Below are 17,347 nucleotides of genomic sequence, written 5' to 3'. Positions count from 1 at the left end.
CATTTAGTGTGAATATGTCTCTCCTCAAAGTGGTCATAAACTTGAATATAAAGCTGTCATAAATGGGGGGGAATTCCTGAGGGAAATCATCAACAAGCCATTTTTTGCTTTATAACAGACAATAAACGCCAAAAGTCTTGTTTTCCCAGCTGTCATCTGGGTCTGCTGAAACAAGTTGAAATGTTGCTGGGCTGCAGATACCTTTTTGCCATGAAATGTTTGGTCGCTACAGATTAGAGAAGAAACTCTAGAATCAATACAATAGCACGGAAACATAAACCATTGTTAACGCTAAAGTCTTTCACATTTGTACAAAAAGACAGGTGCAATGCTGGCCTCCTTTTAGAAAACTAAAAGCTAAGTGAATAGTGATGGCACCTAAAGATAAAACTGAGTTTGTTTTGTAACCTTTGCGATAATATTCCTGCTTCCCACAATGGCTACAGGGATATCTCCAAGAAGTCCACACGCAAGGCATGAGCAAGACAGATAAAAAGGTCGTGTTCACTGAGGAACATACTATGGAAACCAATTCAAGCCCATAAACATATCCCACATAATTACTTTGATCCCAAGGTCATAAATGGAACATAACATAATATAAAGTAACATGAAAATCAATATTAGTTGAAACAGATAAGGTAGGCAATGAGAGGCTTATCAGAGATAGTACACAGCACAGAACAAAAAGAATGTGCTTCAGTGCTTTAAGTCGCATTTTATTCAATGTTTTATATATTTGCTGTTAGCTGCCCTGAGCCCAGTTTTTAAACCGGGAAGGGCGGGGTATAAATAAATTATTATTATTATTATTATTATTATTATTAGTTAGATGCTAAAGGAAATGAATTAGTGGTAAAGCAAAGGACTTATGAGCGGCGACATAAAAATATTAAATTGACGTCTGATTACCCCAACAAGATGCTACATTGCACTAAATCTCAGCCAAAGTGACAATGTATGTGATTCTTTAGTCGTAAACGAAAATTCCTAAGAAATTAATCACATTTTCAGATCTGCTAGAGGCCTTCTCCAACAACAGGCACGAACTAGAAGCTTTAGTTTGCAAAATATTTTTATTTAAATCAATATTATCGTATATATTCTGAGGAATCCTGCCAGAAAGTAAAATGTAGGAAAATAAACATTCACGCAGGTGGCTCATTCAAAACCATGTTGACCAGTGATAAGCCAACCTTTGCAACAAATATTTATTGAAGCAGAATATTAATATTTTTGTCCTAGTGCTTAATACCAGTGTTGCAATATTATTTGTGCTTATATATGCATGTGACAGGACACTTCCAGAAGGGCAGGCCCAGGTAAGGAAACTATCTTTCCATTTTGCTTGGGGACTTATTTGCAAATACCATAGATGTTGGAACTGAGATTTTGGCCACTGTCTTCTTGCAAGAAAAAAAACCCCACAATATTGCCTGGCCCATGTTTCCCATTGACGTGCAAAGTGGCTGTGGCAACAAGGAAAAGAAAGTTTAATCACTCACATCCTTCCACAACCCACATGCTTTTTCTTCCATGCAAATGCTTCCATTCTGTGCTTCCACTCCTTTTTTCCAGAGCAGTTGATGGGTATTATCAGTCCTTTTTTTCTGGGGGTATGCAGGGGGTACGCATATCCCTAAACATTTTGTGAATCTTTCTACTTTTGTCCATTTATTTATTTTTCCCAATTTCAGCTATAAAATGGTGGTTTTCTTGAATCAAAATGAGAGTATCCCTATACTTTTTTTTTTAGAACAAACACTGAGTATTATTATTATTATTATTATTATTATTATTATTAATTGAATTTATATACTGCCCTACACCTGGAAGACTCAGGGCGGTCTGTTTCTATGGCCCTATGATCCTCCTAAGTTGTTCAGAAGCTCTAAAGCAGGCATAGGCAAACTCAGCCCTCCAGATGTTTTGGGACTACAACTCCCATGATCCCTAGCTAACAGGACCAGTGGTCAGGGATGATGGGAATTGTAGTCCCAAAACATCTGGAGCCCCAAGTTTGCCTAAACCTGCTCTAAAGGCCTAGATGAGTGAGAATTACCAGTGAGATCAGCTTGTTATTGCTGCAGCCAAGGTGGTGCTCTTGCAATGTAGCACTTAAGCCCTATCTATATGCTATGCCTTGAACAGGAAATTTAAAACATAAATAGGAGGTGTCAGCTATGCAAGTAAGCCCCGACCCCAGTGTCCCCACTCACAACAGCCCCTTCCACTCCACCTCCACCAACCTTTCCCCATTGAGTGGGAAGGCAGGAAGTAGAATTGTAAGTGCATTAAATGTAGCATATGTTGGATTTGGAAAGCTGGCAGTGACTGTAAGGAATGACACCAAGTCTACTTCAGCTTGTCTGGGACCAGTCTTCCTTGACCATTACACCCCACCTAATTGTCCAGGGAGTTTGCAAGCAGATCAGTCTCGGCTCCTAAATTACATGCTAAACTTGGGGGGGGGGGGAAATAAGTATAGTCTCCCAACCCCCACCCCACTGCTGGAGGAAATGGAGAACCTATGACCCTCCAGATGCTGTTAGACTTCAACTCCCATCATTCCTTGACAGCATGCGTGGCAAGTGGTAAGGAATGGTGGGAGCTATATTTCAACATCTGGAGCTTCACAAGTTCCCCATCCCTGTTTTCAGATATGCACTTGGTTACCTAAGTAACAACACAATCCTATGATACTATGAATGAGGTCAGTGGGACTTACTCCCATGTAAGAATGCATCAAATTGTAGACAAAAACCATCTGGCTTAAAATGAACTCCATGGGGCCAATTAATTAGGTCCTTCTACCCCTTGCAAACTTTGGAGTCAAGAATTTAGTGCGATCACTCTTTCTTGGCTGCTATTTTGGAAGCAGAAAAAATGTTCAATCAAAACAGATGTGTAAGAGGGGTTTTTAAGAACAATTTGTTTTACTTTTTCTGGTTAAAATTCAGATATAGGTTGCTTCTTTCCTAAGAGTGCTGTGCTTAACATTGCTTTGAGTAAGCAAGAAACTTAATCTTAAAAGGCAAAATCAGTGATGATCAGCTGATCTAACTGTTGAATATGATCTCCAAGTCAGTCTCAAATAGACTTGCTATTCAGGTAAGTAGTTCTGAGTGCTGGGATTACATTACCAATTACAGTGGTACCTCAAGTTACAAACGCTTCAGGTTCCAAACTCTGCTAACCTGGAAGAGTTACCTCGAGTTGAGAACTTTGCCTCAGGATGAGAACGGAAATCGTGTTACGGTGGCATGGCATAACACGCAAGAGACCCCATTAACGAAAGCACGCCTGTAGTTAAGAACAGTTTCAGGTTAAGAACGGACCTCCGGAACAAATTAAGTTTGTAACTAGAGGTACCACTGTTTAAGCAAAGGGTAGTGGTGAGGTTCATATTACAGCGACTTTATTTTCAGCACAGTTCCCCCACACCCCACTCTCATTTCCAGAGTAAAGAGCTGGTATCATTGTCACCATTAATTTTGCTAAAGCCTCTCCTGTCACTAGAGTTGTTTGCACTGACACGCTACTGAACATTATATGTTTGCATGCGCTGAAAGTCTAGGTATAAGGGGGAAAGGATGTTGGCTGCATAGATACAAATAAAATATAAAGTTATAATTGCGGAAACGGGTTGAGGACAGAGGGCTTAAAAACAAGAACACCTCCACTGGTAGGAGGGAAGAGGGAGCAGGTGGTAAGGGTAAAATGAGGCAGCAGCAGAAGAGGAATTCCAACTGATGTTTAGGCCACATCTTCCCTCCCAAGACACAGATTCTACAAGCTGCTTCCTTCACAGAGCCACTGACCCCAAGGGATCCCAGCTGCATTCATCTTGATCTCCCCAGGAACGAAGTATGAGCACTGCTGGCAAAGTAAGAAACCGGTGCGCACTGGCAGCCATGCTGATTCATGCACTGCTATCTTCTCCCTTTAGTGCTGGACAGGGTGGTTATGGGACCCTCCAGATAACTCATTTATTGAGAATTCCCTGTGATTTGCTTGCACAAAGCTTCTGCAAATGTTAGATTAAAGCCAGTCTTTATTATGCATTCATTCCAATTTGTTTGCATGGAAATTATACGGCAACAGAGGCGGATTTAAGGGAGCACAACTGGCTTGGTTGTAACTGGGCATGAAGCCTCAGGAGTGCCTCAGGGGACACCGCAACTATTATTTATAATAGAGTGTGAGAGGAGTGGGTTGCCAATTTTTGGTGTCACACAGGGAGCTACTGAAATTTGAGACCCCAAGGTCCACCACTGATGGCAATGTGCATTCCTCCCACATTCACCCTGATTTGCTCTCATTAGTCATTCAACCCAGTGATGCAGTCAAAGGAGATGTGCTCTGCTTTAGAGGGCTCTACTTTTATAAGCTGTATATCTGGTCAGTCTTGATTACTGAATTCAGGCCCTGTGCATTAGTTGGTAATCTGGTTTATTAAATCTGCAGCTTACTGGTAGGGTTCTTAACACAGGCCTGCAGCAGAGCTGCTTGCAGGCAGAGGGAAGAGAAGGGAAAGGAAACTTATATCTGGGTAGTACGGTACTTTAGGGGATGGCCAAAGACAACACATAAAGCATTATAGTGCCCCCCATACTTCTCATCCTCCCTCTTCCAAACAGAAAGCTCCACATTCTTATGCATTTATTTAAAAAACAAACAACCTATTAAGGTTTATTTCCATTGAGAAGATGCTCCAGCCCAGTTACCATTTCTTATGACTTAGGACACATACACAGATCAGATACGGATTGCAGTATCTGTCTCTTCACTTCCAAATTTAAAACTTGATCGTGAACACCCCTTGATGATTTTTGGATAGCAACCATTGCTGGCTTGGCCTCCCATGAGTGTCCTTAATAAAGAGAAGTGCCAGCTCAGAGATGCTTCATGGCTAGTATTTTCCACAGACATGCAGAACAATGAGACAGAGACAGAGTGAGAGATAAAGAACCCTAGAACCCTTTAAAGATAAAGAACCCTAAGGAGGCAGAACTGGGGTCTTGAACTTGCCCATCAGCACTTAGCAGCACCTGGGCTGCTATGATGAAATATTTTTTTCTTTATAGCACAGTAACTATTTCTAAATTAGCATGCATCCATATAAATCAACAAATGCAAATTGGTGTCCTTTTTTTGGGTGATGCACTTATACTTTCTGGGTGAAATTTCCTTTTCCTCATTTTGGAGGAAGTGCATGTTATAAATCAAACCAAATAATAGTAATATGTAGGCAGCTACCCTGTTCACATCTGGATATCATCTGATTGTTGTGTATTTTGTAATACAGCTAAGAGTGGATTGATATGGCCTTGGCAATTCACACACAGTAGAAATCAATCCACGTCCAGCTGGTTCATGGGATGTGTCCAACATAACAATGGGAATAGGAGTCAGCCAACATAATTTTGGCAAGTGCTAAAAACTATATTTGGACTGGATTTGCCCCCAGCACATTCTTCTGAAGTCTCGACACATGTAAGACATTTCACATGGCTAATTTTCAATAATGTACGATAGTTTCCCCCTCAAATGAGACTGAAGGCCAACCTAGGCATACCTAGCAGGCAGCTACATATCTTGTTTTTCCATAGCTAATTACAGAGACGAGAGAGCTTGATTCCTACGGTGAAGGCAACACATGGGAAGGAGAAGCTTATCTCTTTTCTCCCTTGCCTTGAATGGAATGGAGATTGGACTCCACTCCAATGACTATGTTCACAGCATTCACATTGCAACTGGTCCTGTTCCCCCATTAGCTTTCTAGAGGAACTCTCAGTGCTGTAGGCACCAGGTTTTCACAAAGAACAAGTCAGGCCTCTGTCTCTTTCAGAGTGACCTGGTTCTGTTACTGCCAAACATACGTTCTCTTACTTTTACACACACACATACCACTTGATGGCATCACCTCCAGCCAGGGGAGATGGGGTTGAAGAAAGACATGCCACTTTCCACAAGGATCTCCAGCTACTAGCTTCTATTGCCATCTTTTTAGTTGTGCAAAAGCCCATTCACCTAGCCAAAGGTAAACTGCTAGGCAAAGTTTGTCTTTAGCAGTCTCTTTTTATGCGGAATCTGATCTTAGAGCTGTAAAATAACAGGGCTGTGGGGGCGGGGGAGCTCAGGGGTCATTAATACCAACCTTACATTTCAGTTCAATGGGTTCTTTTCCAGGTTATTAAATGCAAGGCTGCCATTGTATGGGAAGCAGGGAAACCCTTTTCCCTTGAAGAAGTTGAAGTTTCCCCTCCAAAAGAGCATGAAATACGAGTTAAGGTGAGCATCCAAAGATCTGAGAAACATCTTTATTACACCCCACAGCTTACATTAGAAGCATAGCTTTGAAATAATGTCAACTGTAACTTATAGCAAACAACAACATGGAGGCCATTTTGGAAAGGTCTCTCCCCGATACACTCACACTGGCTTCCCACACCCTCCCTAAAGTTCCTGGAGGACACATATTGGAGGATGAATATGGGAAAAGACAGTAGTGAATATGGAAGCCTATGAAGGAGAATGAGTGTGAATCTGCATCATCACCACCACACCATGTAGTTAAGTTATCAACTTGTGTTTTATGTCTTTCTTTCAGATTATTGCCACCGGGGTGTGCCGCACAGATGATCATGCCATGAGTCCAAGTTTTAAAGAGGGCCTTTTCCCTGTCATACTAGGCCATGAGGGAGCTGGAATCGTAGAGAGCATTGGTCCAGGTGTGACTAGATTTAAACCAGGTACTGATACATTATAAATTGTCCTCCGTGCCATTGGCCCATTTCTCTTTTTAAGATGCTCAACTGCCTGAAAGGTGGTGTGGTGGTGGTGATGGTGTTGTTATTTTAAATAATCAATACCTGCCCTTCACTCTAAGGTCCCAGGGTGAGTTACAACAATTAAATCAAAAAAATTAAACAGTTTAAAACTGTAGTAGGCTAAAGGAAGTTCCTGGTTCAGATGTTGCATCTTCCAAAACCTCACTGGATGACCTCTGGCACGCCACACTCTCTCAGTCTGAGTGCAACTGCAGCAGGAAGTACCTTATAGGATTGCCTGCATTTTACAGAATTTTTGTAAGGATTGCAACTATATAATGCACGTGAAGGGCTTTGATTGCTTTAAACGGCTGTTCAAAAAATGAGTGTTTTTATTGTCAGGCATAGGAGCCCACCTCCTAGGGGCTGAGGGGGCTAGGAGTTATAAAATATTTGAAGGCACCAGGGACCCTGCAAAGTTGATGTGCATTACCATTCAAATGGTGTGCGTGCACTGCATCAAGTCATCGATTATGTGGGGTGGGGCGTACCTCCCCCCCAATATTTTATTCAAGTTGGCATCCCTGTTGTCATGCATGAACTTGCCTTTGAAAACAATCTCAAAACTTCAACTGGCCCCCAACAGGGCAGTGAGATTGCTGACTGGGGTTAGCCTATACGAGAAGCTGGCAGGTAGGGGCTATGGCAGGGGAGGCAGCCAGCTGACTTGCGGAGCAGTGCAGCACCAAAAGACACACACCCCAATTTTCAGCCTATTATGCTGTCATATAGTAAGAATCGTATCTATTGCTCTGCCCACGTTGGCATGTGGCCCTTGGGAGGTTCTCCGTGAAAGAACACAGTCCTTAGGCTGGAAAATATTCCCCATTGTCAATTTAAACTCCTAAACAGCATGCTTCCCTTTGTGTTGGTATGAGGAGGAAGCTTTCACTTCTGTTTTGAATTACCCAGTTTAACATTGCACTTGAATCTTAAGCTGTGGTTAATCTTAACTATGGTTTGTTTGAAGCAAGACAGGTTCATGACTCACAGCTAGACCATTTCAAACCATCAGATCCACCACAGATTGTTCAACTGTAGGCAACAGGACAAGCTGCAGTTAATCAAGAATGGAAGCAAAAGCATCTGAACATGGCTTTGTGATCAGGCTAGAAGAGAGGGGAGAGTTCATGAGCCCAAGGCTTGCCTTGTACCGAAGTTCATAGCAGAAATAAATGTAATACTGCATGCGTTCTTGTTGTTTTGTTTAGGTGACAAAGTTATCCCGCTGTACCTTCCTCAGTGTGGACAGTGCAAGTTCTGCTTGAGTCCCAAAACTAACCTCTGTGAACGGATCAGGTACACATTTCAAGTAAATTTATTTGAGGCACCAATTACTGCAGCTGCCACATTGTTTGCCCACATGTGCACTCTGGAGCCGGCTGAAGCCAACTCAATGAACCAGGCAAGCAATATATGCAAGTAACCTAGGTTAGGTTACCTAGCAAGTGAGCTGCAAAGCCATCAGTAGAAATATTGCCAAAACTTGTTCCTTACCAGGAGGGAAAATAAAAGCAAGTGAGGCAGTAGAGAGCTGAGCACAGTGCAAATGCACCAGAGCCAATCCAGTGTGCCTTCCAATGTATTTACACTGTGACAACCTCCCTACCGCTTCCTTCATGGTGAGGAAGAGTAACCCAACTGCCAGGAAGCTAGCACAGCATCTCTGCCCTATCTACCACCCCACTTGTGTATACATTGTTTCGGGGGACCCACTTTTTGTTTAAATCTACACATCTGTGTAGATACATCCAAACCTCTCTATCTCGTCCTTGGGACTCTCCCCAACCTACATACTCTCCCCAGTCATGCCTGCTACTGGTTCTGTTTCACCTCCTTCTCAAGCATTTTTTGCCTGCCTGGAATGTATCCTTGAACTCTGATCATGCTTGCTGCTTATCTAGATGGAGGATTGAGCTATGTGTGTAGAAATTTTATGCATACAGTATTTATACTTGGAAGTTAAATAAGCAAATTTGGATCTTAACATGGGCGTAGCCGGGGGGGGGTCAGGGAGGGGCAGCTGCCCCATAATCAATAAAAATGAAAATACATAGAATCATAGAATCATAGAGTTGGAAGAGACCACAAGGGCCATCGAGTCCAACCCCCTGCCAAGCAGGAAACACCATCAGAGCACTCCTGACATATGGTTGTCAAGCCTCTGCTTAAAGACCTCCAAAGAAGGAGACTCCACCACACTCCTTGGCAGCAAATTCCACTGTTGAACAGCTCTTACTGTCAGGAAGTTCTTCCTAATGTTTAGGTGGAATCTTCTTTCTTGTAGTTTGGATCCATTGCTCCGTGTCCGCTTCTCTGGAGCAGCAGAAAACAACCTTTCTCCCTCCTTTATGTGACATCCTTTTATATATTTGAACATGGCTATCATATCACCCCTTAACCTCCTCTTCTCCAGGCTAAACATGCCCAGCTCCCTTAGCCATTCCTCAGAAGGCATCGTTTCCAGGCCTTTGACCATTTTGGTTGCCCTCCTCTGGACACGTTCCAGTTTGTCAGTGTCCTTCTTGAACTGTGGTGCCCAGAACTGGACACAGTACTCCAGGTGAGGTCTGACCAGAGCAGAATACAGTGGCACTATTACTTCCCTTGATCTAGATGCTATACTCCTATTGATGCAGCCCAGAATTGCTGCATAGGTAACTGAGATTCTACCCTGCCCCCACCAACAAAAGGCCTGCCCCCCCCCCCAACTAAAATCCTGGATGCCCATGGATGTTCATACTTCACTTTTGTTTTTTTCTTCTTCAGCAAAGCAAAGACACCAATTTCTGACCAAGACCTGATGCCTGATGGCACAAGCAGGTTCATGTGCAAAGGAAAGCAGATTTACCATTTCATGGGAACCAGTACCTTCTCTGAATACACAGTTGTGGTAGAAAGCTCTCTTGCCAAAATTGATCCTGCTGCTCCTCTAGATAAAGTCTGTTTGATTGGGTGTGGCTTTTCCACGGGTTATGGGGCTGCTATTAATACTGCCAAGGTGAGTTCATGATGGCTCAAGTCTTACTTTTTAAAAAATAATTAACAGGGGGAGGGGAGGTATCAACATTTTTGCCATGTCAAGGCCAACTAGAATCTTTACAAAAATAAGCAGTTGGCAGGATCCCAAAAGCCTTTTACTTCAACCCCTTGCTAAGCAAGACATGCTCAGACTACTAGTTTTAAGTGCTGATTCAAAAAAGAGAAGAATTTCCCGGAAGACAAGATCCAAGTTTGGGGCAAGTACTCTTTGATGGGAGAACCCCAGCAGAGATTTAAAATCACAAAATATGCAGCAAAGTAAAGCATGGAAATATAGGCTGTAAACGCTTTAAGATACGCCCTTCCAAGTGAATTCCAAAACTGTCCCATTTAAAAGTTCCTTCCAAAGTGCTCCACTTTCCCCAGCTTAGGGAAAGACCATGCATTTGATAAGTAAAAAATGTGTTTACTTACAAACTCTCCAAAGGTCAGATTCATCTGCTCTTCCATACATCCATCAGAAAAGTTGCAAAGCCAGTAAAATGTAGCTTAGCTACAAAGTGGTGAAAGTTCCTAAACTATTGGTAAAGGAAGACATTAGAGGCTTATGAAAGCCATGCAGCTGAGCTGGAGCAACCAGCTCAGCCCTCCTCACACACTGAATTCTCAAGTAGGCTGGGGGGACAGAGACAAAAGCTTGATGATCTATTTCTTCCCAAGGTAAAAGGAAGCGACATAGCTTAAGCAGGCTGGACAGCTTACTCTATGGTATTAACCTCTTCATGCATTTATTAGACTTAAGCATATTGGTTATATGAGGCTGGTTATCCTACATTAAGTTGGGCCTAATTCTCTCTGCAGTGGTACAGCTGTGTCAACAGTTTTACTTCAGACTGCAAGTGGAGGCACAGCTAACTGAATGTCGCAGGGTGAGGGAACTATCATGTCAAGAAGACCAGAGTAGAAAATTATTTCCTCTCTACATTTAGCTTTGTATATGGGTGGATTTTGTTTATTTTTGCATGGGGGTGCACAAAGGGGCAGGGCTCTCTCCCTTAATAGTTGTGTAGAAGAGGAAATTCCACCCACCCTGTGGTTTACTTTTGTTTCAGCCAAATAGATAAGAGGTTCTTTGTTAAAAAAGAAAATCCAGATATTAAAAATAGTTCCATGTGAATTTCTCTCATGTTATTCTAGGTTGAGCCTGGATCTACATGCGCTGTCTTTGGTTTGGGAGGGGTCGGCCTTTCTGCTATCATGGGCTGCAAAGCAGCTGGAGCATCTCATATCTTTGGGATTGACATTAACAAAAGCAAATTTGCACTAGCAAAAGAGCTGGGAGCCACTGACTGCCTCAGTCCTGAGGATTTCAAGAACCCCATACAAGAGGTTATAGCTGAAATGACCGATGGAGGAGTAGATTTTGCCATTGAGTGCATTGGAAACATAAAAGTAATGGTATGTATTTTAGCCTTCACTTAATAAAGTTACAATGCTTTAAAGATTGGTAATAAAAGCAGGAAAGCTAAAATATTATGTTCTAAGTAAGGATGAGCAAAATCCAGCAACTGTAATGAGAAAGCTGTTCAATTTTATCTAAGCTTTTCCTGAAATTCCACCAGGAATTCCCAGATTTTCTCAAAATCCATCCCTAATGAATGTGGCCTTGCTTAGTTTTTTCAAGAGAACTCATAAGTCTGTCTTTTAAAGCTGATCAGGTCTCCTGAGTTCTAGACTAATGCAACTACCACATCACACCAGGTCCGACTTGCAGGTTCCCATTAGGGAACCTCATTTTTTGTTTACAGTGTCATAGAAAACTCAGCTGCTCAACAAAGGAAGCAGTTTGTCTCTCCCATTTGTCACATCTTATTTACTATCTGATGCGATTTTGAGTTTTTTGGGTTTTTGCTTCCTATATGATCATTGTAAGCATATTCATATATATTCCTATTTGAATAGAGTAAGCCTAGGTCAATAGGGACGCGGGTGGCGCTGTGGGTAAAACCTCAGCGCCTAGGACTTGCCGATCACATGGTCGGCGGTTCGAATCCCCGCGGTGGGGTGCGCTCCCGTCGTTCGGTCCCAGCGCCTGCCAACCTAGCAGTTCGAAAGCACCTCCGGGTGCAAGTAGATAAATAGGGACCGCTTAGCAGCGGGAAGGTAAACGGCGTTCCATGTGCTGCGCTGGCTCGCCAGATGCAGCTTGTCACGCTGGCCACATGACCCGGAAGTGTCTGCGGACAGCGCTGGCTCCCGGCCTATAGAGTGAGATGAGCGCACAACCCTAGAGTCTGGCAAGACTGGCCCGTACGGGCAGGGGTACCTTTACCTTTACCTTTAAGCCTAGGTCAGGGCCAGCCCACTAAATAGGCAAGGTGAAGCGACTGCCTCAGGCAGCAGGATTGACAGGAGTAGCAGATCCCAATGTAGATCTTTATTCTCTTCTTGCACCTCATGTAGAACTTCACACTCCCCTTCTCCCATGGTAGGAAGGGAGGCACTATTTTGTGATTCACCTCAGGTGCCAAAATATCTTGAACTGGGCCTGGCATAGGTAAATATAAGAGTGGCTACGTGGCTGACCAGCATTAGAACTTGGTGGAAACTAAGTAAGGACATAGGTTTGGGTAAACTGTTCAGAAACAAGCAGAAATAGCAGGTGTGTGGTAAAGCTGGACTATACTGGCACTCGAAAGAGCCATCTTTCCACCTGCCTAATGCCTTCAGGACATCTATGTAAAATGTAGCTAGGGGGACAGGCTATGCTTAGTGTCATGTAAACTGGAGAGAGGGGGCCTTCATACCTGGTGGGTGACAGGAGATATTTCTGCAATGCACACAACACAGAGACAAGACTTTCTTGCCTTAATGAGATGCTAAGACCTCTGCAAATGGAAACCTGTCAGTGCACTGGTGCCAAATGGTCATTCAACTGCAGCATATAACTCTGGGTGCTTCCCCAGACAGGGACTTAATTTGCAAATGAAATATTGCAAACGGATTTTGGGAACAGATTTTTAATTATTATTCATAGTATTTCTTCCCGAAAGCGTAAATCAAGAGTAAAAGAAGGGGCAAATATAGGCTACTATTTTGATGCTGATAACATCATGTGCACACTGCTAATATTTATTACTAGCATGCATAAAGAGCATCCATTCCACGCTAAGCACTCATCTGGAAGCCCTCTCTTTAAATGTTGCAGAAGCCAGTGAAAGTCAACTGGGAATGTTGTAACTCCATTTGAACTCATGGGCAGAGCTGACTTTGTGGCTCCTAATTATAAGCAGGTCTGGGTTGTTAGTTTCCTTTGCCTTGCAGAAAGCTGCTCTCTGCTGTACCACTGTTGGCTGGGGCACCTGTGTAATCGTCGGAGTGGCTGTGGGTGAAGAAGGATTCGTTGTTTCTCCGCTGGACCTGATAATGGGCCGGAAAATCAACGCCACCTTTTTCGGAGGTTAGTTTTTCCCTAACAGTATATAAATGCCAGAAATGGCATTGAAGTAGTATCTAGGATTGAAATAACACTTGCATAGTTATTTCTAAGTTTGCACAATTGATTTATTTTATTTTCCCTTTCAGTACTGCCATGATCAAGATGGGCAGCACTGCTTTAATTGTCTGCAAGAGCAGGGGTGACAGAACACAGCTTGTTTTCTTGTAGCTTGTCATAAACACATTTTACAGGTGTTCTGTCCCTCTTGCTGCTTTGAATCCTGAATCCAGCCCATCTTCTTGCTCAGCTCAGAATTGTGATAAGGTGATTTCTCCTTTGCTGAGCTGGACTGCACATACGGGTGTTGCCAGGAACTAGTGAGGCACCTGCAGTGGTTTGGCAGGCCAGATCCAGCCTGCAGGCCACAGGTTCACCACCCTGTGATATTACATTATATTATTTGTATTACATTTCTATACATTTTTGTACTGGACTACAGACAAGCATGATGCCTGAAACCCTTTTGGTCCGTATACGGATCGTGTCAGGATCAGGATCAGTTTCTGGCACTGGGTCATCTCATGCTGACCCATTCATGATTTAAGAAGAGGTTGCAACGTGTTTCTATGAGAGCCAGTGTGCCCACCAGCACTTCCTGCGATGCCCACAAAAAGTTTGCTAAAAACCTGAGACTATTTGCTCTTTCTCTTCAGTTCCTGTTTGCCTGCTCAGCCTCTCCTATATTGAACATGTTACCTTAAACATGCCCACTTTTCTTTGGATACTAGAACTGGACACAGGCCCTGTTCTGTCTGTTCCGAACAGAGGAGAGGTGCAAACAGCTTCTCTCTGTGAGCAAATGTAGTGGTGAAATAGATTCCTTTGTCCCCACTGATGGGGGAATATTCCCTCACCATTGTGTGGCCCTATGTCTTTTTTTCTGCTCTTTTTGATGTGGCATTCATTACATCACACACCCAAAGCAGTCATTTTGTGATGCACCACACTCCACAGCATGCATTTTGTAAGTGCTCATCACATCACTTTCACAAGATCCCAAATCTTCCCACTGCCCCAGTAAGGTTGGTGACCCCTGACTTAAGAGAATGAAGTCAGAAGAGTGGCACATCGATGGCACATTCTAGAGCATGCAAGCTTTTTTCTCAGTGGCTTTTAAAGGTCTTTTGAAAGTAAAAGAATTATCTCAGATTACATAAACTCTCACTGGAGCACTAGGGATTTCTTAAGCAAAGGAGACACTAAATAGAAAGGCAACAAGACTTGTACTAAATAGAAAGTTAATGGAGAATGGGGCCACACAGATTTTAGTTACTGTCCCACCATACTAGAAAATGCCTTAGTCCCAGTAATTCCTACTAATCATTCAATTGTTTTGCGGATTTTAAGGCAGCCAAAGCAATTAGTACAAAATAATTGTGATTTATTGTCAATTGCTCAAATGTTCCCAGATCTGGATGATATTTCTTTCCGAGCCAACCTCAAAGAACATAACAGCTGGAATGTTTTTATTGAATTGCCTCCCATTTCTGGAATCCAAATATCTGGTGGATGTTAAATGGAACAGCCTGCTCCACTTTTGAGAAATAAATGAAAACCTGTTTTGACATCATTCTAGAGTGTGGGCCCATGCGCAGTGTGCCCCAGGAGCTGGGAAAGTGGGTGGTGAAACAGGAGGAAAAATTGGCACAACAACATTCAGGCATTCTGATCATCCATGCAGTTGGGGGGCAGTTCATGATGACTTGCTTTTTAAAAATCGTTCATTCTGATTTTTTTGCAGGGAGGTTAAATGATAATGTGTCAGAGCAAGCTTGACCCCACACTTTTCTGTGCATTTCCCTATAGTTTTCCTTACACAATAAGTCTGGTCTTTGGGGAAAACAAGTTTGTTGTACGATATCTCCCAGTCAACGTGCTGGCATATTTGCAAACAGTGTCATATAAAAAAAATCAGGAATTCAGTTTTGAATCTGTTTGTTTCCCCCCCTCACAGGCTGGAAGGGTGTGGATTCTGTACCAAACCTGGTGTTGGATTACATGGCAGGGAAATTCAGCCTGGATGCACTTGTATCTTATACTTTGCCTTTTGATAAAATCAACGAAGCATTTGATCTTATGCGTCAAGGGAAAAGGTAAGGCATTACAACAAACCCGAAACTCTTGGGGCAAGTTCACACACACATGTGTATCACTCGCTTTATTTCCTATGGTCGCACTCTTAAGTTTTGTTGCTTATTTAGCAAAAACAGCACCACAGACACATAAGGAATCAGCAGTCTTGGGGAGAGGACTCTGTGCCCTCTTCAGCTGGGCATATAAAGGATGGGCCTGCTGGGCATTGAACCTGCAAAACAACTGCTCTACCCACTAAACCCCTGGTGTGCAAGCAGCCTAACTGCATCACCAGAAATAGGCCAGTAACAGATGCTTAGTATAGTCCCTTTTGACAGATTAGAGAACTGGGCCAAAACAAACAAGATGAATTTTAACAGGGAGAAATGTAAAGTATTGCACTTGGGCAAAAAAAATGAGAGGCACAAATACAAGATGGGTGACACCTGGCTTGAGAGCAGTACATGTGAAAAGGATCTAGGAGTCTTGGTTGACCACAAACTTGACATGAGCCGACAGTGTGACGCGGCAGCTAAAAAAGCCAATGCAATTCTGGGCTGCATCAATAGGAGTATAGCATCTAGATCAAGGGAAGTTATAGTGCCACTGTATTCTGCTCTGGTCAGACCTCACCTGGAGTACTGTGTCCAGTTCTGGGCACCACAGTTCAAGAAGGACACTGACAAACTGGAACGTGTCCAGAGGAGGGCAACCAAAATGGTCAAAAGCCTGGAAATGATGCCTTATGAGGAATGGCTAAGGGAGCTGGGCATGTCTAGCCTGGAGAAGAGGAGGTTAAGGGGTGATATGATAGCCATGTTCAAATATATAAAAGGATGTCACATAGAGGAGGGAGAAAGGTTGTTTTCTGCTGCTCCAGAGAAGCGGACACGGAGCAATGGATCCAAACTACAAGAAAGAAGATTCCACCTAAACATCAGGAAGAACTTCCTGACAGTAAGAGCTGTTCGACAGTGGAATTTGCTGCCAAGGAGTGTGGTGGAGTCTCCTTCTTTGGAGGCTTGACAACCATATGCCAGGAGTGCTCTGATGGTGTTTCCTGCTTGGCAGGGGGTTGGACTCGATGGCCCTTGTGGTCTCTTCCAACTCTATGATTCTTTGATTCTATGACATACATTTCCCCCTCTTGCTTTTTACCTGTTTTGCAGCAACCGAACTGTATTGGTGTATTAAGAACCCAGTACAAACGCCGGAGGACTAGAAGCCCAACAAAATGTGATCTTTATTCAGATCTGCCCCACTGACTTCTGATTAATGTATCCCCTTGGACATTGTTTGTAAAAGCATTTCTTTGTGATGCATGAGCATAGAATTCAACATCTCTAAGCCATAGCTGTAATACTTTAGAGCAACTTTTTTAGTTCCTGTACTGTCAGGTCACTATTAAAACTGACAATTCCTGTTGTGTTGTGTCACTCATGAATTAATATCTACATATGAATATTGTGTTGGAGCATCACATTTCTAAATGTGTAGGGTCACTTGTGTACAAAATCACTTTTCTGTTAAAGCTATCGTGTGAAAACAATAGATTTAATCTGATGTCACAATAAAACATTTGCAATAAGTTCCTCACTTCAGGGTGATGGCATTTTGTGTGTTTTTTTTTCCATAGTACCACTTCTAAACTCCTCTCAGTATAACCAAACCAGCTTCTGACATCCCTACCAAACTGATTCTCAAAGTGTTGCTGGCTTGTTTGCAACAAACAGCTGAGCAAAATTAGGCCCCTGTCAAGGGGTTAAGAAGGACCAACTGGCATGGCCAACAATCAGGGGTGATGGGAATTGTAGACTAGCAGCATTAAAGGTAAAGGTAAAGGGACCCCTGACCATTAGGTCCAGTTGTGGCCAACTCTGGGGTTGCGGCGCTCATCTCGCTCTATTGGCCGAGGGAGCCGGCATACAGCTTCCAGGTCATGTGGCCAGCATGACTCAGC

General features: G+C 43.0%; 1 protein-coding gene across 2 annotated transcripts; it reads left to right on the top strand.

Annotated features, from left to right (window-relative positions):
• Window positions 1–1,870: 1,870 nt before the first annotated feature.
• Window positions 1,871–16,983, top strand: LOC310657622 (all-trans-retinol dehydrogenase [NAD(+)] ADH4-like). Of its 2 annotated transcripts, XM_083398568.1 has the most exons (9): window positions 1,871–3,887; window positions 6,193–6,294; window positions 6,614–6,755; window positions 8,045–8,132; window positions 9,603–9,834; window positions 11,013–11,273; window positions 13,140–13,275; window positions 15,269–15,407; window positions 16,557–16,983. In XM_083398568.1, the coding sequence occupies exons 1-9, from the start codon at window positions 3,870–3,872 to the stop codon at window positions 16,579–16,581; spliced, it is 1,143 nt and encodes a 380-aa protein (XP_083254694.1). In that variant the 5' UTR covers window positions 1,871–3,869; the 3' UTR covers window positions 16,582–16,983. The 2 variants fall into 2 exon arrangements, with proteins under 2 accessions (XP_083254694.1, XP_083254695.1); XM_083398569.1 differs by lacking the exon at window positions 6,193–6,294 and having other exon boundaries at window positions 3,264–3,887.
• Window positions 16,984–17,347: the final 364 nt, after the last annotated feature.

Source organism: Podarcis tiliguerta (assembly GCF_965153285.1).
Source record: "Podarcis tiliguerta genome assembly, chromosome: 9".
In the NCBI taxonomy this organism is placed as follows: Eukaryota; Metazoa; Chordata; class Lepidosauria; order Squamata; family Lacertidae; genus Podarcis; species Podarcis tiliguerta.
Note: the sequence above shows the minus strand (reverse complement) of the source record. Positions and strands in the feature narration are given on the sequence as shown.